This window comes from Geotrypetes seraphini, chromosome 6 (assembly GCF_902459505.1).
Source record: "Geotrypetes seraphini chromosome 6, aGeoSer1.1, whole genome shotgun sequence".
In the NCBI taxonomy this organism is placed as follows: Eukaryota; Metazoa; Chordata; class Amphibia; order Gymnophiona; family Dermophiidae; genus Geotrypetes; species Geotrypetes seraphini.
The window spans coordinates 190166666-190191593 of NC_047089.1; the positions used below are offsets into that span (position 1 = coordinate 190166666).

The window sequence follows — 24928 nt, forward strand, 5'->3', positions numbered from 1 at the left end:
TTCGGTCTGTCTCAGTATGGCAGTTCTTATATTCTTGCTAGTCTGGACTGTATAGTTTGTTCCCAGAATAGTTTACTAGGGTACTGGTGCAGTGGTTGGATCAAGGGTTGGCAAACTTTTTGACTCGTGGGCCACAATGTGTTCTTAAATTTGCCAGAGGGGCCGGGCAACTGGGGGAGGGGGGGGGGGGGGCGGTGTCTGATGCACTGCAGAATGATGATGGTAAAAGAAAGGGCTAAGGCAGAAAGAAACCCCCCAAAGGGCAGACTTGTCTCTGGTTTCTGCTTTCATCTTCTTTTCACTCTCTTCTTTCCAGCGTCTACCCTCTCTGTCTCTTCAATCCACTGTCTGCCCTCTCCCCCTTCCATATGGTATCTGCTTTTTTTCTATGCCCCTTTCCCCTTTCCATCCAGCCTGCACCCCCTCTCTCCTTTTTACATGATTCATTCTAGCTTCACTGCTCTCTTCATTTTTATGTCTCCTACACCAGATCTAGCATCTTTGCCCTTCTCTCTTTATTTCTCTGCTGACCCCCTTCCCAGCATCAATCTCTGTCTACTTTCTCATTCCTCTGTCTCTCCCTTTTCCCTCATCTGATCTCTCCATTCCACCCTGACCTCTTCCCCTCCTTTAATCTCCCTGCCAGATGTTTCGTTCCTTTTTTCCTCCTCCCCTGTGGAGAGAGGGACGGGTGCTTCAGGTCTGGACCTTTTATTTGTGCGGGATGCAGTCAGGAGTTCCCGGAGGTTGTTCCTTTTCCTTTTTTTCTTCTTCTGGCAGCCCCTAGAGTTCAGCCCACAGGCAGCCCCCGCCTGGATAATGCCAAAGAATGGCCTTTAAAGATTATAGCCTCCAGGTAAAAGCCCTTTCGATCAAAACGTCGGCCATTCCTTGGGTGATGGTCCCTTTCTTTCCAGCCAATGATCGGTAAGTATGGACAGCCCGATGAGCCAGCTGATGGAAATGAGGGGTTTCCCCTTCTGCTCAGGCAGTGCTGGACTTTCCTGCCTAGATCTCGAACCCCTTTCTATTTCCACACCCACTTGTGGACTTTTTGCAAGCTTCCCTCCCAACCTGGCCACTCCTCCCGTGAAACTTTTTTTACTCAGGCTGTGGAGATCAGAGATTGCCTTCCCTTCCTCCCCAGCTTCAAATGCAATGGAAAGGCTGCCGGGGCTGGTGCGGCTTGCATTTTATTTTTAAGGAAGACGCTGAAAGGGACTCAGAAGGGACATAAATCACTGTAATTAGCGCTAGGGCACAGGAGATTCTCCCGGAAGACTCTGCCCGTGCTCCCGCCGCACATTCCTCTGCTTCCTCCATTCAGGTCAAAAATGTCACTGTACATCTCAGCCCAGCCATGTGCCGCTTCCAGCGCCTTTCCTCTCGGTGGCAGGTCCCCTTGTTCTCAGCGCAGGGGGTGCTCTTGACCCTGTACTGACTCGGTGGGTTGGATTAAAAAGCTAAACGGGCCAGATATGGCCCACAGGCTGTAGTTTGCCCATGTCTGGGTTATATCAACAGCTTCAGCACCCTGATACATTAGCGCCCTAGGTACATTAGATAGATTGTGAGCCCACTGGGACAGGGAAAATGCTTGAAGTACCTGTAAAAGATATGTAAATTGCTGAGAAGTCTGTAAGATTCAGCGGTATATCAAATTTGAATAAACATAAACACATCTTGTTTCTGGAAGAAATTACTCCAGGTATCAGGGAAGCTGAGGACAGGTATCTAGATCCACTGTAGTAACAAATTCTCTCCCAATAGAAGAAAAACAAAGTAGCATGAGGAGAAAAAGTAGATATATAAATGGCTCTTTGGAAATTTGTCTAAGGTGGCATTCTTTGTCTCAATAGTGGCCAATAGTGAACTGCTCACTTGTCAGCTGCCTCACCTTTCAGCCAAGAAATCTAAAAAAAAGCCCCACGAATGGAGAGATTTAGAGAAAATCCGGTAAGCTTCATTTGGAGGGGAGCAGGTAACAGAGAACAAACATTCTTTTCACACAGGCAGGCAGAATTAATCAGAGCTACTCAGCCCAAATAATGCGAAAGTCAGAGTCCACAGCTATTCCTTTTCTGGCACTGAGCCAGAGGAGAGCTGGTAAACACGGGCTTGTGTCTACCTCACGAGGTGCAGAGGTCTATGCAATGCCGGTCTGTTTTCACAATAACAGTGAAAACAAAACTGCAAAGCAACGTATTATAAATCTTGAAGGTTTGGTAGGCTAATGCTATGGCTCAATTGATTAAGCACTGCAGTGCAAACCTGGCCTGAGGATGAAGTCACTGCTCTGTGATGAAGAGGTTAAGACAATCACAAAAATGATGAGATCGATTTTATAGTAGATCATGAAAGAGTCTGGAGTAAACAAAATTTCTCTGACAAAAGGGGAAGAGGAATATGAGCAGGCAGTTTCCCGCTCTTTGCAGGATGCTGGAGCTTTGATGCTTTGTGGCAGAGGCAGTGTTTTCTGGAGACATCGTAAATATGACACTTGTGAGCAGTGACGCCTGCCGTGAACACTTTAATCAGCTACTCTTTATTTTCCAGTATTGTAATACTTGCTGAGTTTCATTTCTTGGGGTCTTCTTGAAGGTCACTTTGGGCAGCCACAAAACTTAGAGACTTGAAGAAAGCACAGATGTTTATTCAGCATATGCGGACCCCTGAGCCCCAAGCTGGCTTCAGAAGTCCCAAAACCAGGAAATTACATTCTTCTGTCTATACAACTGAATTCTAGAAAAAAACTTTTCACGTGTTACTTTTCTTAACAATCATTGGTCCTAAGCTCACACTAGCAGGTCACTAGCAGGTCACTTATCTAAGCCCTGCAGTCTTTCTGTTACATGTCGTTTATGCTGAGATAGCCATAAGAAGCTAGAATGCCCAAGCTAAAACACCCAGTGCAGGCAGGCTAGAACATGAGATAAGTTAGGTCTGCAGCTAACCATAATTCAGCATTTTATTAAAGAGAAAACTTAGTTCAACACTTAGGAAAACCAGTCCCAGACTCCTTCATTCTTACTGGAAACTGATGTCGTTGCATTGTACACCCAAGTTGTCTTCTGTTTGAGTCTAGGGTGATTCTTGCAATGTGTACTTCTCTATCTGATTGTTCTCCACTTTTGATATTTGCTTTGATGTTAGAGAGATTTATTGGTCTGTTGTATTAAATTTACATGGATGGCAGGCAACAGTTTGTATGATAGAGCAATGATTACATTGTGTTTTTGAGGGCTTTAAAACTGATAAAAAGGATGTAGTTGGCGGTGGTTTCTGTAGAACTGTGGTGTGGGCACATATGTGCTGTACAGTGGTGCTGTGTTATTATCTGATTAATTTTCCTCAGGTTTTATTAGCCTAACTTCACTTCTCTGTGTTTGTGAAGTGCCCAGGTGGTGTGTTTAAATCATGGTTTATCAGCGTAACTTCCTTTCTATGTGTTTGCGAAGTGCCCAGGTTGTGTGTTGAAATCATGGTTCTATCAGCATTTTATATTCGAGTATATACGGTACCTATATGGCATAAGTGTACTTGAGGCAAGTCTCTTTCATTTGAAAGGAAGCTCCAGAATGAGAGGGCATAAGAAGAAGTTAAGAAATGATAGGCTCAGGAATATTCTCAGAAAATACTTTTTTACAGAAACGGTAGTAGATGCATGTAATAGTCTCCCAGTAGAGGTGGTGGAGACAAAGATTTTGTCTAGATTCAAGAAAGTGTGGGACAGGCACGTTGGATCTCTTAGGGAGAGAAGGAGATAGTGGATGCTGCAGAAGGGCAGACTAGATGGGCCATCTGGCTTTTATCTGCCATCATGTTTCTATGCATTCTGGTCATTCTTGGTGACTAGTGTTGACACACTCTGTATAGAATTACCCCATTTACTAAATTTTTTTGACAAAGAAAAAGGCCTAAGTGAATCAAATCCTTAATACTTACTTTGTTTATTTATTTATTCAATTTTCTGTACTGTTCTCCCATGGGAGCTCAGAACAGTTTACATGAATTTATTCAGGTACTCAAGCATTTTTCCTTGTCTATCCCAGTGGGGCTCACAATCTATCTAATGTACCTGGGGCAATGGGGGGATTAAGTAACTTGCCCAGGATCACAAGGAGCAGCGTAAGTTTGAACCCAATGCCGGTGCAGTGTAGGTTTGAACCCAATGTCGATGCATTCCTAATGGCAGTATTCAGTGTAACTGATGTGCTCCATTGCTTTTGAAAACACCAACACCCACCGCTTACCCTTGCAACCTAGCCTTTTTGCAGTGTAAATAAGGGAGAGGACAGATCATACTCTTACTGTTGCCAAGGTTAACCTAATTTCACATCATCAAGAGTTCTGCTTTGTCCTGGTTTTTAATTATATTTTGGAGATTAAAAGGATAGAAAGGAATGCACATGTGATATTCCAGGCTGGGCTCAGAACCAGTGATAGTGCCGAGTTATGAAGACAAGAATGAAAATGAAAAAGCATGAACTAAAAATGAGTACAGGTGAATTTAGAAAACAGCATATGAAGTGCGCCACAAGACAGGAACACCCCCTTATGGGTACAAAATTACACGCACATACTTTCACTTTCATTAACATTTTAGACAGAAAGTATTTGGGGAGGCAGTAGAGAGGACAAGCCAGGGGTTGTGGTAATAGTGGTTAATGTAGCTAATCTAATATAATCTAATCTAAACCTTAGGTTTGTATACTGCATCATCTCTACATTCGTAAAGCTCGACACAGTTAACAAGAATTAGGGTAGAAAGGAACTCCAGTGGAGGGAAGAGGCAAAATGAAGAGAAAATTTAGAGGACTAGAATAACCAGAGAGGGAGGAGGAGTTACATTTTTGAGAATAACCAGGTTTTCAGATGTTTACGGAAGAGTTGGAGGGAGCTCAGATTCCTAAGAAGGGAGGTAAGGTTGTTCTAGAGCTGAGTGATTCTGAAAGGGAGGGAAGAACCTAGTTTTCCTACAAGTGAAACGCCTTTTAGAGAGGGAAAGGAAAGTTTCAGTTTTTGGGTGGATCTGGCAGAATTGGGGTTAGAGGAGTTCCAAGAAAGAGGAAAGAAGGGAGGGAGGATACCGTGTAGGATCTTGAAAGTGAGGCAGGTACATTTGAAGTGGTTTTAAGAAAGGTTTGGACAATTTCCTAGAGGAAAAATCCATACACTGTTATTGAGAAAGACATGGGGGAAGTCACTGCTTGCCCTGGATCGGTAGCATGGAATCATGCTACTCTTTGGGGATTCTGCATGGAATAACATAACATCGAACTTATGAACTGCATAACCGTAAGTTCAATGCGGTGAACAAAAGATAAAAAAAACATAACCTAAGGATGATTTAAATTAGTTTGCTAAATATTTTTTTAAAAGATGAGTTTTCAATTGAGTTCTAAAATGCTTGTAAGAGCAAGCACTACGAAACAGTGACCTAAATTCCCTGTCATAGAAAGCAGACTAAAATGCTAGTGAATGTTCCAAGGATTTCTTGCTCTTACAACCTTGAGACAGAAAATTAAACAATGTATGTAATTCTCTCCTATGTTTATGGAATGCTATGCAACTCACGGTAGGAAGGAGTCACATGATCATATTTCTTTAGACCATAAATTAATTTGACCCCTGCATTTTGAATCAGTCTAAGCCTAGCCATCTCTTTCTTGGTACATGTCAAATAGACACTCTTACAATAGTCAAGAAGACTTAGAAGTAACGACTGAACTAAAAGTTTAAAGGCCAGAAACTCAAAATATGATTTTATGGTACGCAGCTTCTACAATGTGTAATAACCTTTTTGCACCACATAATCTACTTGCTTTTTCATGGTCAAGTGTTGATCTATAACAACTCCCAATATTTTAATCGTTGGATTGATCTTATAGAGTGTTGAGTTTATAGTAATTGATGGTTCATGTAGAATTCTAGGTGAAGACGCAACAAAGAATTTGGTCTTATCATGATTTAATGTGAATTTAAATTCTTGCATCCATGATTTCATCAGTTTCAGTATAGACTCAATTATTTGGGTAATATGAGATATAGTTGTATTACAAGGAATGATGATTGTAATGTCATCGGCATAACTAAACAGTCTAAAGCCTAGTTTGTTCAAATGAAACCCCAGAGAAGATAGATACATATTTAATAATGTGGGGGAGAGTGGGGAACCCTGCGAGACCCCACAAGTGTTTTTCCAAGCTATGGAAAGCTGATTGTTAGACTTAACCTGATAGAGTCTCAAACCAAGGAACCCTTTGAACCACGAGAGAACATTACTTTGAAACCCTAGGGCATCTAGGCAGGCCAGTAGCTTAGTGTGATCTACCAAGTCAAAGGCGCTACTCAGATCAAACTGAAGAACCAATGCACTACTACCCTTGCTCAACAGACCATTTAAATGATCTAACATTGTAGCTATCACCGTTTCTGTACTATAATAAGTTCTGAAGCCAGATTGAGAATCATGGAGCAAGGAATGTTGCTCAAGATATTTCGTCAACCGAATTTGGACCAAACCCTCCATAATCTTTACAAAAAAGGGAATTGATGCCATATGTCTATAGTTGGCTGGTAGTGAAATAGATTCATTCTTATTCTTAATTATTGGAGTAATAATTATATTACCCTCCTCTTGTGGAAATTTTCCTGTCTTCAAAGAATCAAATAGCCAACCCAATAATTTTAATTTAAAGTTTAAAGGTACAGCTGTCATAAGATCTGAAGGGCAGGGATCTAATATACAATATGATTTAGCATATCTACAGAATAGTTTAGAAAAATCCTCCCAATCAAATGAAGGCCAATACAAATCTGCATGGACCTCGATTTCATTCATATTTAAATGAGACTCAAAATTTCCCAGACAAGGTAAACAAGAAGATCTCAGGTTTAAGACTTTGGAACTGAAGAAATTTGCTAAATCATTTGAAGTAGGTAAAAGTAATTCTAAGGATTGCGTGTTTTGAGTCACTTTAAACACTATTAACTAGTTGAAATAATTTCTTTACATCAATGCTTGTACTACCGACTTTTGCTGAGTAGTAGGCTTTTCGTTTCTCCCTTAATAGTTTCTTATAATTTCTAACTTCCTTCCTCCAATGTTCTTTGTCTAAAGCTGCTTTGGATTTTATCAATTTTCTTTCAAAACGACACACAGTACGCTGCTTCATCTCTAAAAATTCTGTGTCATACCATTTTTTTGTGTCATCAGCTCATCTTTTTATAGTATGTTTAGGGGCAGTTTCATCTAGGATGTTATTACAAAATCTTTTCCAATCCAATGGAAAATTATTAATATTGCCATCTGGTAATAATTCATCCCTCTGCCAAAATTGAGTTGCATTAGGTGGTTTTCTGACAGAAATTTCTGATTTTTGCGACTTAGGTATGACATTCAATTTCTTAGTCCATCCCAAAGAAAAATAATAAATAAAATGTTCTGACCAAAGTAATGGAAGCCATCTGCCCTCTTCTAACGAAATTAATGGAATGGACCCTGACTTGGTCGCTAATGATACTAAGTCCAATTGATGACCTCCTACATGAGTTTGTGATGGTTGTGGAAAAGAAAAATCCGAAGAAGATAAAAATGTCATAAGATCAACAACATTCTGATTTGATTCAATCTCCAAATGTAAATTAATATCTCCCAATAATAAACACTGTGGAGTGGTAAGTGAATTATTAAAAACAAATTCATAAAAATGCTCCTTAACTTGGGCCCATGATCCTGGTGGCGTATAAAACAAGATGCAGTTTAAAGAGTCTTGTAGGTCTATTCTATTGAGAGTACAGGAAATAATTTCCAGATTTTGTTTGGTCAGTGAGTCCTGTACTTTAAAATTAAAATTATCTTGTAATATAATGGCAATACTGCCACCTCTTTTATTGCTACTATTTGGGGTTCCGGAATTTAGCTTACTCTGAGATAATGGAATGTTGCTACTCTTTAGCTTTTGGCCAGGATTGGCCACCGTGAGAACGGGCTGCTGGGCTTGATGGACCATTGGTCTGACCCAGTAAGACTATTCTTATATTTTTAAGGAGGAGGGGGAACCAACGTGCTATTTCTGCACATCATACCACATTACAGGCCTCGTCTCCTAACATTTAAATTATTTATTTATTAAAAAATTTTTTACTCGCACCATCCTCTAGTTCTGTACGAGTTACATGGAGGAGTGTGTAGCCCAGTGGTTAGATCTACAGCCTCAGCACCCTGGGGTTGTGGGTTCAAACCCCATGCTGCTTCTTGTGACCATGGGCAAGTCACTCAGTCCTCCTTAGCCCCAGGTACGTTAGATAGATTGTGAGCCCACTGGGACAGATAGGGAAAATTCTTGAGTACCTGATTGTAAAACCGCATAGATAAACCTTGATAGGCGGTATATAAATACCTAATAAAGTTGAAACTTGATTACATTCATAATTAAACTACAGACAACAAAATGTTACGCATACTATACAACAAACCAGCAATTCAACTGCTCACTAATCACACTTATCATACCAGAGAAATTATGAAGAAAGATAACGTCTAAATAACTCTGTCTTCAATAATTTCTTAAAATTTAGTACGGTTGACGCTTTCTTTACTTCAAGAGGTAAAATATCCCACAACACGGTACCTTGAACTGATATCATAGATCGACGACAAGTCCCTGATTTCACATGTCTCAAGGAGGGCACGTTCAAACAGACGTGTTCCTCTAAACGCAGTTTCCTAGAAGGCTGATATTCACTGAAAAGACAACTAACTACCAATGGTCAGTGTGTATGAACCAACTTATAAATCAGTCAAAGCACCTTGAATTCGATTCGAGCTTGAACGGGCAACTAATGTAACCGAATTAGAATCGGTGTAATATGTTCAAACTTAGAGGTCCTTTTACTAAGGTGCACTAGCCGTTTTAGTGCGCTAAACGCTAACGTGTCAATTATATCCTATGGACGCGTTTAGTGTGTGCTAAATAAGCTAACACACCTTAGTAAAAGGACGCCTTAGTTGCACCAACAATCAATCATGCCACAATGCATGAACTACACATTTTGGCAGCCCCAAATATAAAGCATTGAAATAGTCCAATATAGGTGTCAAAATTGTTCTGATTACAACCTGAAATTCCCCTGTAGTTATGAGAGATACAACAGAACAGGTTCCAACAGTATCTTATGTATAAAAAAAGCCCCCAAGCCCAGTCAGTTTCAGGCACTGAGTAGAAATCATTATTCAATGAATTATTTTACTTAAGAGTGAAGCTATGTACAGTGGAAGAGTATAAACCCCTAATTTTCACTTCTGTAATATGCTCTCTACATTCTCCAAACAATGGAGCTAGAATATTTCCCCTTACAAAAGCATAAACTGTAAAACTGTGGTATCATCTCCAGAACAATGCTCTCACACCTTCCATGGCCAGAAACGTTGAGAAGCAGCATACAACCTTGCAACAAAGACATTCAGGACTTATACAGTGAATACCATACCAAAATGTCATTAACTCCTAGGTCTCAAATTACAATAACCCAGTTTATGAAAAGGCAACACTGGAAATATTTTATCTTTGTTCCTCCTATTGGAAAAATAGAACAAATGGGACTGCTACAGATCTCTGCACAGGAACAACACACTATCTATCAGATTGCTTCACCTCAATCACACATGCAGAACTTGGAGTACTGTGTACAATTCTGGTCACCATATCTAAAAAAGAAAAAATTGTGCAATTAGAAAAGTTTCAAAGAAGGGTGATTAAAATGATAAAGGGGTTGGACCTCTTCTCATAAGAGAAAAGGCTAAAGAGTTTAGGGCTGTTCAGTTTGGAAAAGAGAGGGGGGGATATGACAGAGGTTTACAAAATCCTGAGTGTACGCGTACCCTAAGTATATCAGAATTGACATTGAGGAGAAGGCTTGTGGGCCAGCTACTTGTGCAGTCGCTGCATGCACCTGGCCCATCCCTGTTGCTGCATTGGCATCGGCGGGGGGGGGGGGGGGGAGGGGGGGCGATGGGGTTGGTGGGGTGGGGTGAGGAAGCAGGGAGAAATCTGTGGTGGCGGTGGCTTCAGGGGAGGGGAGGGAAGGGGCAGGCAGGGAGAGAGGAAGAAAAAGTTGGAGGGAATGGAGTGTGTTGGGTGGCAGGGGGCAGAACGAGAGGAAGAAAAAGTTGGACTCATGGAGGGACAGAGAGAGATGTTGGTTGGGGAATGGAATGAGGTCTGGAGGAGAGGAAGCATGTAGAAGGAAGAAAGAAAGAAATATTAGATGCACAGTCAGAAGGAAGTGCAACCAAAATCACCAGAAAGCAAAGGTAGGAAAAATTATTTTATTTTCAATTTAGTGATCAAAATATGTCAGTTTTGAAAATTTATATCTGCTGTCTTAAGTTTTGCACTATATTTGTCTATTTTGCTAAAGTTGTTACTGAGGTGACATTGCATATTTTACATTCATCTGTCTTGACCTCTTTGAAACCCCCCCGAATATAAATGATAATTAACATTTTCTGTGCGTACAGAGTGCTTTGTGTTTTTTAAAAATTTTATTGTTACCATTATGTATTAATAAGATTATATTATGTGTATATGAAAAATGGATGGAAGAAATCGTATCACAATTAGTACTATTATTATAGGGGTAGAGTCAGGGATGGGTCGGGCGGAATTTGGGTGGGATACTCGGTTGGTATTTGTTAAGCTCAGGGGGTACTTGGCTTAAAAAGGTTGAGAAACACTGGTGTAGAACAAGTAAAATAGAATTGATTTTTTTACTCTTTCAAAAAGTACAAAAGCTAGTGGACACTCAATGAAGTTACAAACAAATAGGAGGAAATACTTTCTTACTCAACAAAAATATGAAAAGAGGGTGATTACAGTGGTTAAAATATCTGAGTTTAAAAAAAGTTTAGACAATTTCCTGGAGGAAAAGTCTAATCTGCTATTGAGGTAGACAGGGGGGGGGGGAGGGAAGCAACAGTTTGCCCTGGGATTGGTAGCATGGAATCTTACTACTATCTGGGTTTCTGCCAGATACTTGTGACCTGGATTGGTCACTTTTGGAACTAGAATGCTGGGCTAGATGGACCACCAGTCTGATCCAGTATGGCTATTCTTATGTTCTTATGGACAAACCCTCACCAATATAGAATAAGAAACTGAGCATTAGAAACAAACATATGGACAAAAACTGAGATAGATAGAAAACACAAAAAGCTAGATTATGAGAAGTGGAATACTTTAAAAAGAGAAACAGAAATGCAGTTCCTCATTGTGACTTGCAAAATAATAATAATAAAAAAAGATGCATAGTCCCAAAGCTGACGCATTTAAATTCTTGAAAATGGAAAATAAAAATAGTTTTCTATGCCTACAAAATCCTACCGGTATGTGGTTCAAACATCATCTGTTTCAACTGCACGGTTCAAAGAAATATTTGACCCTTGTGTAGGGTTACCAGATTGTCTGTCTGGAAACTCCAGATCCCTAGACCCGCCCCAGGTCCACCCAGTCCCACCCATCCCCGCCCCGTCACGCCTCGGTTCTGCCAATCACACCCATAAGCCCACCCCAGCCCCGCCTCCAGCCCCGCCCCCTGCTGCTTGTTCTCGTTGTGCAGCACATCTGTGCATGTGCAGATGAGATGCAATGACCTGTCTGGAGAAATCTGGACCTCTGTAACCTTACCCTTGTGGGGCTGAATAGACAGAGCAGATTTCAGTTGCACAACCTGGCAGCTTTAGGAAGGGAGGAGACCCTATGACACTGGCTAAAACTAGAACTAGAGCCCTAGCTCTAGCCAGAATAGCTTGGAAGTATTGTTTGTTCTGGTTCACAGTCATTCACGCGCAGGACAAGGCCGCGCTGACATTTGAGCCCAGACAATTGCGCGCAAGACTCTAGCGCGCCGCCGGAAAAGTTGATTTTAAAGAGCTCCGATGGGGGTATGTGAGGGGAGAACCTCCTCAGTTTACTTTATAGTGTTCGCGCTGCCATTGGTGGGGGGCGTGGGGGGGTTGGAACCCCCCATTATAGAGGAAACTTTTTCCCGATTTTTTAGGAAAAGTTAAGTTTTCTGTATAATGTGGGGGGTTGCACCCCCACCCGTTCCAATGGCAGCCAAAGGCAGCGCGAATATTATGAAGTAAAGTGTGTGTGGGGGGGTTCCTCCCCCCCCCCCGTCGGAGCTCTTTAACTTTTCTGGCGGTGCGCTGGAGTCTTGCACCCAATTGTCTGGGCTGAATTGTCGGCACAGCTATGTCTGGCACGCTTTTGTCCCGTCACCGTTTGTTCTAGTTGGGGGTAATCCCCGATCTATAATTGGTAAAAAAAAAACCCCAACAAAACAGGGTTACATACCCTGTTTCCCCGAAAATAAGACCTACTCCAAAAATAAGCCCTAGCATGATTTTCGGGGTAGGTCCTAATATAAGCCCTAGTTAAGATCCCTCCCTCCCAACCCTTTGTACACTATTAATTCTGTGGTGGTTTCAGTTGATGTTGTTCACTTCTACAGCTGAGGAAACTAATTAAGAGAAATGTTGCATCGCTCCCAGCTAAGTATACAGTACTCCCCAATATTCACGGGGGTTCCGTTTGAGGAACCCCCGCAAATCTCAAAAAACTGCGAATACGGTTTTTCATGGGGGAGCCTGAAGAGGGCAGCGGGAGAGGTCAGCAGGAGAGCATCCAGAGCACCGCGAGTGCAGGAAATCACTCACGGTATGCTCCGACCGCCTCTTCCTGCACTGTCGGGCCTTATCCAATCAGGAACTGCGTGTCAAAGCAGCTCCTGATTGGATAAGGCCCAACTTAATGCAGGAAGAGGTGGTCGGAGCATACCGCAAGTGATTTCCTGCACTCGTGGCGCTCCCGCTGCCCTCTCCTTGTTGGCGGTTCGCGGTCAGAAAATACCGCGAATGACCGGGAACACTGTACTGTTTTATCTGAGTTGTATAAGTTACACATGATGCACTACATGGGATTATACTGTGATTATGATGGTCCCATTTTGCAACCTCTGATCTAGATATCACTTTGATTTCATTTTGAGTACTGAGGTATGTGGATCTGAACACAGTACTTTAACACATATAATTGACTGATTATGCAAAAGTTTGATGGTTCAGTACATATTATATATCACATATAGTGGACTTTTTTTTTTTTTTAGTATATAACAATTTTGACTGATTGATAAGATTTGCCTCTTTGTGGATGATACCAAAACCTGCAATAGACACTGCTGATGGTATGGTTCAGAATTTGGTAGCTAAGATTTAATGCTAAGAAATGCAAGGTCAAGCATTTGGGCTGCAAAAACCCAAGGGAACAATATAGTGTATGGGGTAAAGAACTTTTGTGCACAAAAGAGGAGTGGAACTTGTGTGTGATTGTATGTGATGATCTTAAGATGGTCAAATGGTTGAAAAGGTGACAGCAAAAGCTAGAAGGATGCTTGGGGGTACAGGAAGAGGAATGGCCAGTAGAAAAAAATATATAAACAGGATGGAGTCAGTCAAGTGGAAGGCTATTAAAATGTTCGGTGGTCTTCATCATAAAGCATATGGGGACAAATTTAAAGATCTCAATATGTAGACTTTGGAGGAAAGGTGAGAGAGGGGAGATATGATAGAGACATTTAAATAACTACATGGCATAAAATGCACGATGCAAGTCTCTTTGAATTGAAAGAAAATTTTGGAATGAGGGGGCATAGGATAAAGTTGAAAGGGGATAGAAGTAACCTTAGAAAATATTTTTCACGGAAAGGGTATGGAATGGCAGACTATGGACTTTTCCTCCAGGAACATTTCCAAACCCAGCTACCCTAACTGCTGTTGCCACATCCTCCGGCAAAGAGCTAGCAAGTAGAATTCTCATTTTTAGATACAAGTTAAAAAAACATATTTGTAAGCAGACAAGTTTTACTTCACTCACTACCCACTGCTCTCCCTACTACCCAAGTTCAGCAACATCAGCAAAAATTTGCAGCATGCCCAAAATCCTTCTTAAAACTCTCTGAATACAATTATCTGCTGGCAGCCAGCATGGAGGGAGCAGTGTGATGATTTCCTACCACTGCTCTTGTATTCTGGTCCTAACTGTTCCGGCTGACATGTGGCTGTGCATACACCCCCCACTCACCTACAATACAGAAGACAGACAGGTGCAGTGGTATAGCTGAATGGGCTCTGTGCAGAACCATCTTTCCCAAGGTAGCGGGGAATGGGGTAGAGAAGGGGAAACCCCTTCAGAGCTCCAGTAAACAAACTCTGCTAAAAGCAAACACTTTCTAGAAGTGCCATTATAATAGAAATAGAAACTGAGATGCAATATATCAAAGATGCACATTTCCCAAAGCTGATATTTTATGTTAAATGCATTCGGACAAAATACTTTTTTCTACCTTTGTTGTATGAGAATTGCTTTTTTCTCAGAGTCTCTTTTCTGCTTTTTTCTGTTTTTTCATATCACTCTTTCCAAGGTCTCTTGTCCTTTCAACATTTCTTTTTTCTCTGTCTGCCATCCATCTTCCCTCTTCATCCCTTATCTGTCCTGTCCAGCATCTCTCTTCTCTGTGTCCCTGTAGCTATTCTGCTTCCATATCCAGTACTGCCTATCTGTGTCCCTGTCACTATACTCTTTCCATACCCAAGCAACTCTCCTCTATTTCTTGTCCCTCCCCATGACTAGCTTCTCCCATTCCTTTACCATTCTACCTGAACCCCCATCCTAGGACCAGCATCTCTTCCCTCTTCCCTCTCATCCCCATGTGGTCTGACATCTCTCTCCCTCATTTCGTTGGTCAAGTGTCTCTCCCCCTCTCGCCACCCTGTCTAGTCTCTCTGTCTCTTCCCTCTGTTCCTCTTCCCAGTCCAGCAATCTCTCCCCTCTGTGCTGAAAAGTTTCTGAAGAAAGGCATAGGTCTCTGGAGGAATGAAGAACTCTCCTCATAGACTTCGCATGCAAGGGGGAAAAAATATCCCCCTTTGGGTCCTCACCTGAAAGTCTGTCACAGTCTGTTTCAGTTCCTACCTGGAGCTGCTGGGATTTTTTCCCCCATTTTCTCTCAGCTAGAAATCAGTCATGAGATTAAAAAGCTTTCTTCTCTCTCCACAGCCCGGAGCTTTAATGAGCAGCTTGGAGGGGATCAGAGGCAAGCTTTTTGTGTTCTCTGCCTGGTTTCTGATGTCACATTGCCAAACCCTCCACGTGAAGAGGTGAGTGAGTACAGTGGCCACAGGTCAGTGGGTCTGGACCTTCCTGGGGGGCTGAGGAAGACTTATGAGTTAAACAGAACAGTATTTGAATGGAACACTTCACCTGCTTCTTCTATCCTCACAGGGGTCCTTCTAAGTTCAAAAGTAAACATGAAAAGCAGGGCTACTGAATAAGAGTGCCAGTGTTTTCAGATGGATTTCTTTTAAAAACATGCTCTCTGGAGGAAGGTATTTTTTTTTGTTTTGTGGTGGGTTCAAGATTCTGTGAAATCAAAGATTTATAAAGAACAAAAGAGCAGGTATTTTCTCCTTGCAAACAAGAGCTATCTTCTGTACTACCGGTGGTAGGTGCAAGCTGTGATAGGGAGGAGCTAGCCAAGAGTGGAATGTCTGATTTTTGATCTTTACCAGGCTACAAAACTCGGAGCCGTGAAGCTGCTACTGCAAGTTTCTCTGTTTCTAGCAAAAGGGTTTACTTGTATGAGACTACACATGGTGAAACTAGGAAGAGGTCCTACTGCTCTGCAATGAGATTACTTCAAGTGAGAGATCAGCGCAAGAACACAATCTGAGGCCAGATAGGAGGCCCACCGAGGCCATCCTCAGAATATGGAGCATACTCTTGGGAAAAGTGCAGAAGGCTTCCTTCACATTTCCTGCTTCCTGGCAATCAGATCTATTTCAATGCAGCTGTTTCTCCTCTTCCTCATCCTATATGTCCTTTTTATAAAGGTAGTACACCTGGAAGTTTTCCCTGATGTCAGTGCTGATGTCGGAGGGCAGGCTTTGCTTAAGCCCTCCCTCCGACGTCAGCGCTGACATCGGGGAAGACTTCTAGTCGGCTCTGTGTGCGCGGCAGGGCAGGTAGGAACAGAAGACGAGCCTCGCGGCTCGAGTTGTATTTAACCCTGCAGGTCCCCCATCGTCCCCGTTCAGCTCTCTCTTGTGCACCCCCTTGGGGCATGCACCCGGGGCGGACCTCCCCCCCGCCCCCCCATAGGTATGCCATTGGTGGGGAGAAAAAACAGGAATTTGAAAAAGGAGGAAAGAGAAAACTAAGGGAAGGGGGATGGAGAGAAATCCAAGATCAGGGAATGGAGAATGAGAGGGATAGATGATGGATTATAAAGATATATTGGGGGGAGGGGAGGGGCGCGCACAGGAGATTATAGAAAGAAACAGGACTGGGGTATGTGTAGTGACGAGATTTAAGATAATTAAAAAAAAAATTCAGAGTGCACATAGTGTGGTAAATCATCACCCAGTTATTTGTCCCTCCTCAATCTATCCTCTTCTGCACTTCTCCCTCATGTGTGAAGTTCAGTTAAATTCCTTCTTCCCTGTCTGGTCAAGTAGTAATTTCTGCTGTTGCTTAAGCAGGATATGAGATAATTTCTTAAGCAGGCCTGTGCTGTATAAAGTAGCTTGTGTGCTTGCACTAGGACAGTGGTTTCCAAACCTGTCTGGGGGTTCCCCAGTCAGTCAGGTTTTCAGGATACCCACAATGAATATTTGAGAGAGAATTGCATGAACTGTCTCTCCACTGCATGCAAATCTCTCTCATGAATATTCACTAAGGTTAAATGGTCACACATAATTGGAAGAGCCACGACAGAATAAATTACACATTTTGGTGGGCAAATGTGTGTACCACACATAAATATGAGAGAATGAATGCAGAATGTATGGGGTTTAGTAGTTCATTTAATAAAGTGTGGAGCCCATTGAATACGTTTGTTACCTCGCAATAAGGGTCATGTATCTTTCCTTTTCTTAGATTTCCTTACACATCTAGGGTGGGTGGGGGGGGAGGGAAATGTATTTTGAGGATTTAAATTACTTAATTATAATATTTAATCACATCATATGTCATTGTATTACTAATTGGGAGAAAATGATTGTTTTATGTATTACTTGTGTAGTTAATAGTGCGTTTTGTGCAGCATTTTATGTTCTATTAATTGTATTGCACTGTCGAAGTTTGAAAATCAATAAAGATTAAAAAAAAAAAAAAAAAAGAATATTCACTGAGGTTGATATTCAGCACTATTTAGCCAGCCAGCAGCTATTCCTAATTGGCTAAATAGCACATAGCCCGTTACCTTCTGTTGAATATCGCTGGATAGCAGGCTATCTCCTGCTGAATATGCAGCTCGCCGAATTGTCCGGTCACTGCCAATATTCAGTGGCTTGCCGGCTAAGTTTGGTGGCCAGACAGAGCCACCTAACAGGCTGGTTTATCTTTGGCTGTTATGATTTATCCAGTTAGCCATTGAATATCAGCCTAGCTAGCTGTCTCAGCTGGTCAAAAATAAACTGGAAATTCAATGCCAGTCATCATTGAATTTTTGGTATCACCGTGGGCTGTGGAGACCGCTGACTTTTTCTCTCATGGTCTGAATATCAGGGAGACTGTGCATATCCTGAAAATTTGACGGGCTGGAGAACCCCCAGGACAAGTTTGGGAACCACTACATTAGGGCTAGATTTGTGCCTCACAGGACACCATTGCTCTAATCTGTGCTCTGTATTGGAACTGGTGGGGTTTAGGTCTGGTGCTGTGGGAGGAAGATGATCATTGCTGCTGCTGAGCAGAGCCACTCCAGGCATTAGGCAGAGTAGTCATATGTATAGGATAGCAGCAGTGGCCTAGCGAGGGTGAATGTCGACCCTCCCCCCACCCTCTTATCCGCCTCCCCCCGCTCCTTCCCTTTCCCCGTACCTCTTTAATTCTCCCAGTGCGAGCAGCATTATGAACTTGCTGCCCGCATTGTGTCGGCTCTTCCTCTGACATCACTTCCTAGGTGTGGGACCCGGAAGTGACGTCAGAGGGAGCCGACATTGAGATAGGCAGCAAGTTTGTGATACCGCTCACCCCGGGAAAATTAAAGAGGTAGAAAGGAAGGGGTGCACGCACATGGGGGGCACGGAGAAGAGGAGGTTATGGGGAAGAGAGGAAGCATAATGTCCACTCGCAGAAGAGACTTCACTTCTCACCTTTAACCTGTGAGAGAGCCTGCAGAAAAAGAAAAGATGGAAAACGGTGTCCAGCCCATCCATGTGGTTATGTAGCACCAGAAAGGTACAATACAACGGTATATAAATATGGTAAGGGAAGATAGATGTATTTTTTGGCTTCTAGAAATTATCATTAGTTGCACAAGCACTTTAAGACACCAGCTGCCCATCATGTGACCATCGGAGAAGTATTTACCACCACAAAAGATAAGTTAACTTTATAGTAATTGGAGGTTAGATTGTTGATGGTGGTACAGATATTAATAGTGCCATGATGGTCTGACTTGAACACTTATGGTTGTGGGTCTGAGCACTATTTAAATTAATAATTATTTTTTAAATTGTGATATGAATATATTTATATAAGTTATTATCACAATTGGAAATGATATTAATCCCTATATTTATTATTTCAATAAATAAGTAAACCCCATAGGAAAGCAATATGAATCAAAATAGAAACTGTGTTCGGCCTACAGAAAGTTAGCGATGGAGAGCAGTGCTGATACCAGTCTTTGCGTCTATGAATGGCACTTACTAGTTCTGCTCAAGCTGTCATAGCTAGCCTGCCTCCCCTCGTCTGTGTCAGACCTCTCCTGCCTCTCGCAGTGCTGTCCATTCTCCCAGCTTGGTGTGGCCTGCCTCTGGCTTCTCTTCCGCCTGAAGCTCTGGGGCGCAGGGATGCCTATATAAATGTCCTGGTACTCTGCAGGGGTGAAAAGTAGATCACTTTGATCATCACATCATGCAGTTATAGTTAGTATGTTTTTAACGAAAGGCTAAGGGGTCCTTTTACTAAGGTGCGCTAACCGATGTAGCGTGTGCTAATTGATTTAGTGCACGCTAAATGCTGAGGCGCCCTTTATATTCTATGGGCACCTTAGCATTTAGCGCGCGCTAAATTGGTCAGCGCACCTTAGTAAAAGGACCCCTAAATTCTCTCACAGAGGTGTACATTCAGCCAGCAGCGGGCTAACCATACTATGCACTGTATCCTGTTCATGTCACTTAAAGGGGAGGTACTGTTGTCATATGACCATGGTCATTCCTGACCGTCCAGAGAAGAGCGCCTCTGACCATCCAGAGAAGAGCGACTAAGATAGTTAAGGGACTGGAGGCGTTGCCGTACAGCGAGAGATTAGAGAAACTGGGCCTCTTCTCCCTTAAACAGAGGAGATTGAGAGGGGGCATGATCGAAACATTCAAGGTACTGAAGGGGATAGACTTAGTAGATAAGGACAGGTTGTTCACCCTCTCCAAGGTAGGGAGAACGAGAGGGCACTCTCTAAAATTGAAAGGGGATAGATTCCGTACGAACATAGGGAGGTTCTTCTTCACCCAGAGAGTGGTAGAAAAATGAAACACTCTTCCGGAGTCTGTCATAGGGGAAAACACCCTCCAGGGATTCAAGACAAAGTTAGAGAAGTTTATGCTGAATCAGAACGTACGCAGGTAGGGCTAGTCTCAGTTAGGGCGCTGGTCTTTAACCAGAGGGCCACGTGAGCGGACTGCTGGGCATGATGGACCACCGGTCTGACCCAGCAGCGGCAATTCTTATGTCTCAGGTTTTCTCTGTTGCACTTTATACTTGCAGTTCTTATTTCTCTATGGAAATCCAGGCATTAAAGTCCATAATGCAGAGGGCATAAAAGCCAGGACTGGACCAGTCCTATCCAGAGGGGGCTGAGAGAACATTAATTGGCAGCCCTTGCTAGAATCCCAAGGTTGGTTGCAATCAGTGTTAGGGAGCATCTGTAGCGCCTCTGAAATCACATGTGCTGTCCTAGGTCTGAGCAATCCTACTGCTGTCAGCAAGGACTTCTGAATAGAGAGCTGCATGGGAATAGGGAATGTAGGAGTCTCATAGAGCCCTCAGGATTCCTGCAGATATTTATTTTAAAAATTTCTATACTGTTTAAAACCTAAACGGTTTACATAGTGTTACATATATAATTTTATAAAACAAAATAAAAACAGGCAAACATAAACAAACAATCCTCTTTTCCTTTCAGTGATATGAAACGAACCAAAAAAAAGTGTCAAGAAAAGTGTGGAATAACTTGCAAGTGTCATAGCTCCACATCTTTCGCTTCTTGGTTGGGCTCAGAACTTTTCAGCGGCCCCTCGTAAAAGCCAGTCCTATCTTTGTGCAATAACCATAGCTGGTTAAGTCCTGACTATCGCACTTAAGACTATGGTTTTACCGGCTCTGCAGTCCGGAAATTCAATGCTGGAGCTCGAACATGGCCCGGCATTGGAATTTCTGAGCAAAATGCTGGCCGCAGTCAGTAAAACACTGAGCGCCGCTGGCTGAATCTTGACCCCACTGTTTATAGAATAGCGCCTAGCGTTTAAGCACATAACTGCCAATTATTGGTGCCAATCACACAGGTAGGTGCTACGATTCTATACACTAGGCAGTTAAATTTAGGCTCTGTACATGGCGGCAATCTCTCTCCTCTTCTTTGTTGTCATTTCTCAGCTGCTAAGTCTGTGCCATTCTCCTCCTCTGCCAACTCCAGATTCTGTCCTTCTATCTTGCTGCGCCGTATGCTTGGAACAAACTGGCCAAATCCCTATGCCGAGCTCCATCTCTGGCAGTCTTCAAGTTCAAGTTAAAAGTCCATCTTTTTGAGACTGTTTTCAAGTCCAAACTCCTCTCACCTTGGGTTCTACATTCCCAGCCCTACAAGTCATGTCTGTCTGTCCAAGTTAGATTGGAGTAGTTCATGTTAGTGAAAACTCATTTTACTTAGCTATACCCTCTATTATATTGCCAAGTAAAACAATGGTGCTACTGTACTGATTGTCATTAGAGTGTTCCCTCTGATACAACCAGAACAGGAATGCAGCACAGACAGCTGAAAAGCAGATCTTCATCAGAGCCGGATGCAGATTTCATACTCATATATGTAAAACAGGAATACATAAAAGTCAGTCCTATCTTTATAATAATAATAATAATTTTAATTTTATATACCGCCAAAGCCATAGTAGTTCGAGGCGGTTTACAATAAGAAGAGCTGGACAGTCAGCGAAAAAATAACAATGAAGTCTTTGAATACATGAATATTTGTAGGGAGAGAGAGAGACAGAGTAAAAAGTTACAATGTAGGAACATCGAGTAGAATACAGGATAAGGCTTTAAGAGTTCTTGGTTACAAATCGGTTGAACAGGTTGGTTTTAACTAGTTTTCTGAAGTTAAGATAGGATGAGGAGTGCTTGATGATGTTGCCTAGCCAGCCGTTCTGTTAACTTGCTTGGAAAGCAAGAGTTCTGTCAAGGAATCTTTTGTATCGGCAGGTTTTTATTATAGGGTGGCTAAACATATGTATTCTGCGTGTAGGCCTGGTGGAACTATCCAATTTAAAAGGTATAGGGGGGGGACCAGGTATAGGGGAGCCAAACCAAGAATAGATTTGAAACAAAGGCAGGCAAATTTGAACAACACTCAAACCCATAGCCAGTTAAGTGCTGAATATCACTATGGTTTCACTGGCTGTGCAAACCTGGAAATTCAATGCTCAACATGTATATTTTGGAGGAAAGGAGGGAGGGCAAATATGATAGGGATGTCTTAAATACCTATGTGGCATAAATGCACATGGGGCGAGTCTCTTTCAAGTGAAAGAAAATTCTGGAATGAAGGAACATAAGATGAAGGCGAAAGGGAATAGTCTCAGAAATAACCTCAGAAAATGCCTTTTCACAGAAAGAGTGGTGAATGTGTGGAGAGCAGCCTCCCAGTGGATGTGGGGGAGACAAAAACTACAGTTCCAGGAGCACCCGTGAATTAAAAAAAAACTGCGAATGCAGTTTAGGAGCAGATCCGAGGCGGGAGAGGACTGCAGGGGCGGTGGCGGATTCCTGAAAAACAATATTTAGGCTGGCAGGAGGCGATGTTGAGACCGGTGCCACTAAGAGCTAAGGTAAAGGTGAATGAATATTCAGGCATTGAAACGGAGGGACTGTGCAGAAGGCGGTTGGGTATAGCTGGAGCAGTTGGGTATAGCTGGAGCGCTGGATGTGAACCCAAGTGGAGAAGGTGGAAAAGGAGTGCTGAAAGTAAAGCTGGGGGGCAGGATGAGGCATCGTTAGGAACCTCCAACCCCCCAAAATAACCTGTGTAAACTGGTAGCCGTTCTTTTCTTGAGCAGGCAAAGAAGGGGGAAAGTTGCTTTTCCATTGGTCAGTCATTCGCGGTATTTTCTGACTGGAAGAGGCAGTCAGAAAATACCGCGAATGACTGAGTCCGTGAATTGTGAACCACAAATTAGCGGGGGTCTATTGTATTTGAATTCAAGAAAGCTTGGGACAAGTACATTGGATCACTAAGGGAAAAAAGGGACAGTAGATTAGATAGGCCACTTTATTTTTCTCTGTTTCTATAGCACAAACTCAGGAAAAGGGACCTTTCAAATTTTTGGATGAGTTACAAGCAAAATAAAAGGTGAACAAATCTAAGAAAAAAAAAATTAAGGCTAAAGAGGAAATAGCTAAAGCATGGCTGATTCTGATTGTTACCTTGAACAAGTGCCTTCCATTAGCCCTCTAATGGTTTCCTATGAATTCTCTTTTAAGACAGAGCACATTCATATATGCCCAGGCCTGAGAAGTTGCAGATTTTGTGACATATTCTAGAGAGCAGGAGGTGACTTCCCATCACTGGAGACCCCCGTGAAATGGGGGAGACTTTGCAAGCCCTCCTACGTCACAGCATCGGTCTCTGAAACGTCTCTGCTTACCCTCTTCGTCCTTGCATTTCTTCTTGGAGTAGAGTTCCCACTCGCTTGTTCTGTTGCTGGCCATAAATTACACCAAGCTAAAGGAAGGGGAGCCAATAAACCTGTTAAATGAGAACAAAATTTCATTATGCCCAATTTAAACAAAATCTTAATCTCCATAGACATTTCTTTAGAATTCTATTTATCCTCTTCTCCCTTGGTCCTTCTACTACCAAACATGCTTCTAAGGAAGACATATATAATCCAGCTGTTTGAGCCCATCATCAAACTGAAGTTGGTTGAAGTAGTGATCATATTTGGTGACTCCTGATTTAGCTGTGTTTAGTTTTTGTTAGTTGTAATTATGTGCACCGATCTAGGCACCTAACTTAGGCGTCTATTATAGATCGTCATGTGGGTTCTCTTCACAGAGAAAGGTAGGGGAGGGTCATTAAGGTGGGCAGACTAGATGGGCCGTGGCCCTTATCTGCCGTCTATTTCTATGTTTCTATGTTAAGAGACTCTAATGGCCTTTGTCGGTCTTGTCCTTGTGAGTTAGAAGACATGAGACAGGTACTACCTACGGGGGATATTTTGTGGGGGAGGTGCTGACATACCAACAACTTTGAAAGATATGTTGGATCCCTTGCATATAAATATCAATGACTCAAACAACACATCTTAAAATGGATTTGCTGAAGTACTGAAAACTAGTGCAGATTGTACAGGATACAGTGACCGCTGCCTTCCCCGTCTTCTAAAAGCACAACTGTCTTATCTACTTCATCATCAAAGGCCCATGACATCAGGTCTTTGAGGATGACATCAGCAGTACAGCACTACATCCTTTAGCCACTGTCTTATCACACTGTTTTGCTATTTTGTGGTTATCAGATACAGTAACCTCTACTATTACGACTACAACTACTATTTATCACTAAAAGGCATACGCAGTGCTGTACATCTAAATGGGATGAAATTAAGTTTGGAGGGGAGAATGTCGATTATGCATGCTAGGATCGGAGCATCAATGATATCTGTGGCTGGTGTATAACTATGGAATGCCTTGCCTGGTATCTTGCGGTTTTGGATGGGGAGGATGAATTTTAAGAAAATGCTGAAAACTCAATTGTTTGCTAAGATGTATTTCAGTTGATAATCGCCTTCTAGAATTTTTCTGACATCGAAGTATGATTTTAAACTTGTTTGTACTTCTGAACTGATCAAATTTGTGCTCTATCCCTATTATAACAGGGATGATTAACGATGTTGCCTTGAAATGTTTATGTTATATGTGATAATCAGAAGGAAACAAAATTCTATGTATGTCATTTGGAAACCGCATAGTTGTATGCGGTATATAAATTTTTAAATAAATAAATAATAGATGGTCTCTTCTCAGAAGAGCTTACAATCTAATTTGGACAGACAGACATGACATATAGGGTTGTGGATGTAGAACACAAGGTGAGAGGAGTTAGAAGTTGAAAGCAGTCTTGAAGAAGTGGACTTTTAACTTGGACTTGAAGACTGCCAGAGATGGAGCCCGACACAGGGATTTGGGCAGTTTGTTCCAAGCATACAGTGCAGCAAGATAGAAGGGACAGAGTAAGAAGTTGGCAGAGGAGGAGAATGGCACAAATAGGAGGGACTTACCAACTGAATGGAGCTCGCAGGGGGGGAACATAAGGGGGGATAAGTGAGGAGAGATAGTGGGGGCCAGCTTAGAGAATGCATGTAAAGAATGACACGGTGACAAAATTCATCACCGTTCCCGTCGCCAGAGTATTAATGGCCACAACCACTGACCCGCAAGCTTTGCTTTGAAGAATGCTGGTGTAGAAGGACTGAGGTTGAAATAGACACTAGAAAATGACATGGGATTATTTCTCGCGGTTATCCGCGGGGACGGGAACGGTGATTAATTTTGTCACCGTGTCCTTCTCTAATTTGTAGGTT

The 24928-nt window shown here is 42.3% G+C and overlaps 1 protein-coding gene across 8 annotated transcripts in view; it reads right to left on the reverse strand.

The window, feature by feature from the left end:
- SLC4A5 (solute carrier family 4 member 5) overlaps positions 1 to 15161 on the reverse strand; it is a 132871-nt gene extending 117710 nt beyond the window's left edge. For 7 of the 8 annotated variants that reach the window (XR_004539902.1, XM_033948967.1, XM_033948965.1 and 4 more), the window contains exon 1: positions 15042 to 15161. Coding sequence is in view for 6 of the 8 variants with exons in the window: in XM_033948967.1 (XP_033804858.1) it covers positions 15042 to 15069 (28 nt within the window). In the remaining 2 variants the exon portion in view is untranslated. Of the gene's footprint in view, positions 1 to 15007 lie in introns of all 8 variants that reach the window. The other variant, XM_033948964.1, reaches the window with a different exon arrangement.
- Between the last annotated feature and the right edge of the window lie 9767 nt (positions 15162 to 24928).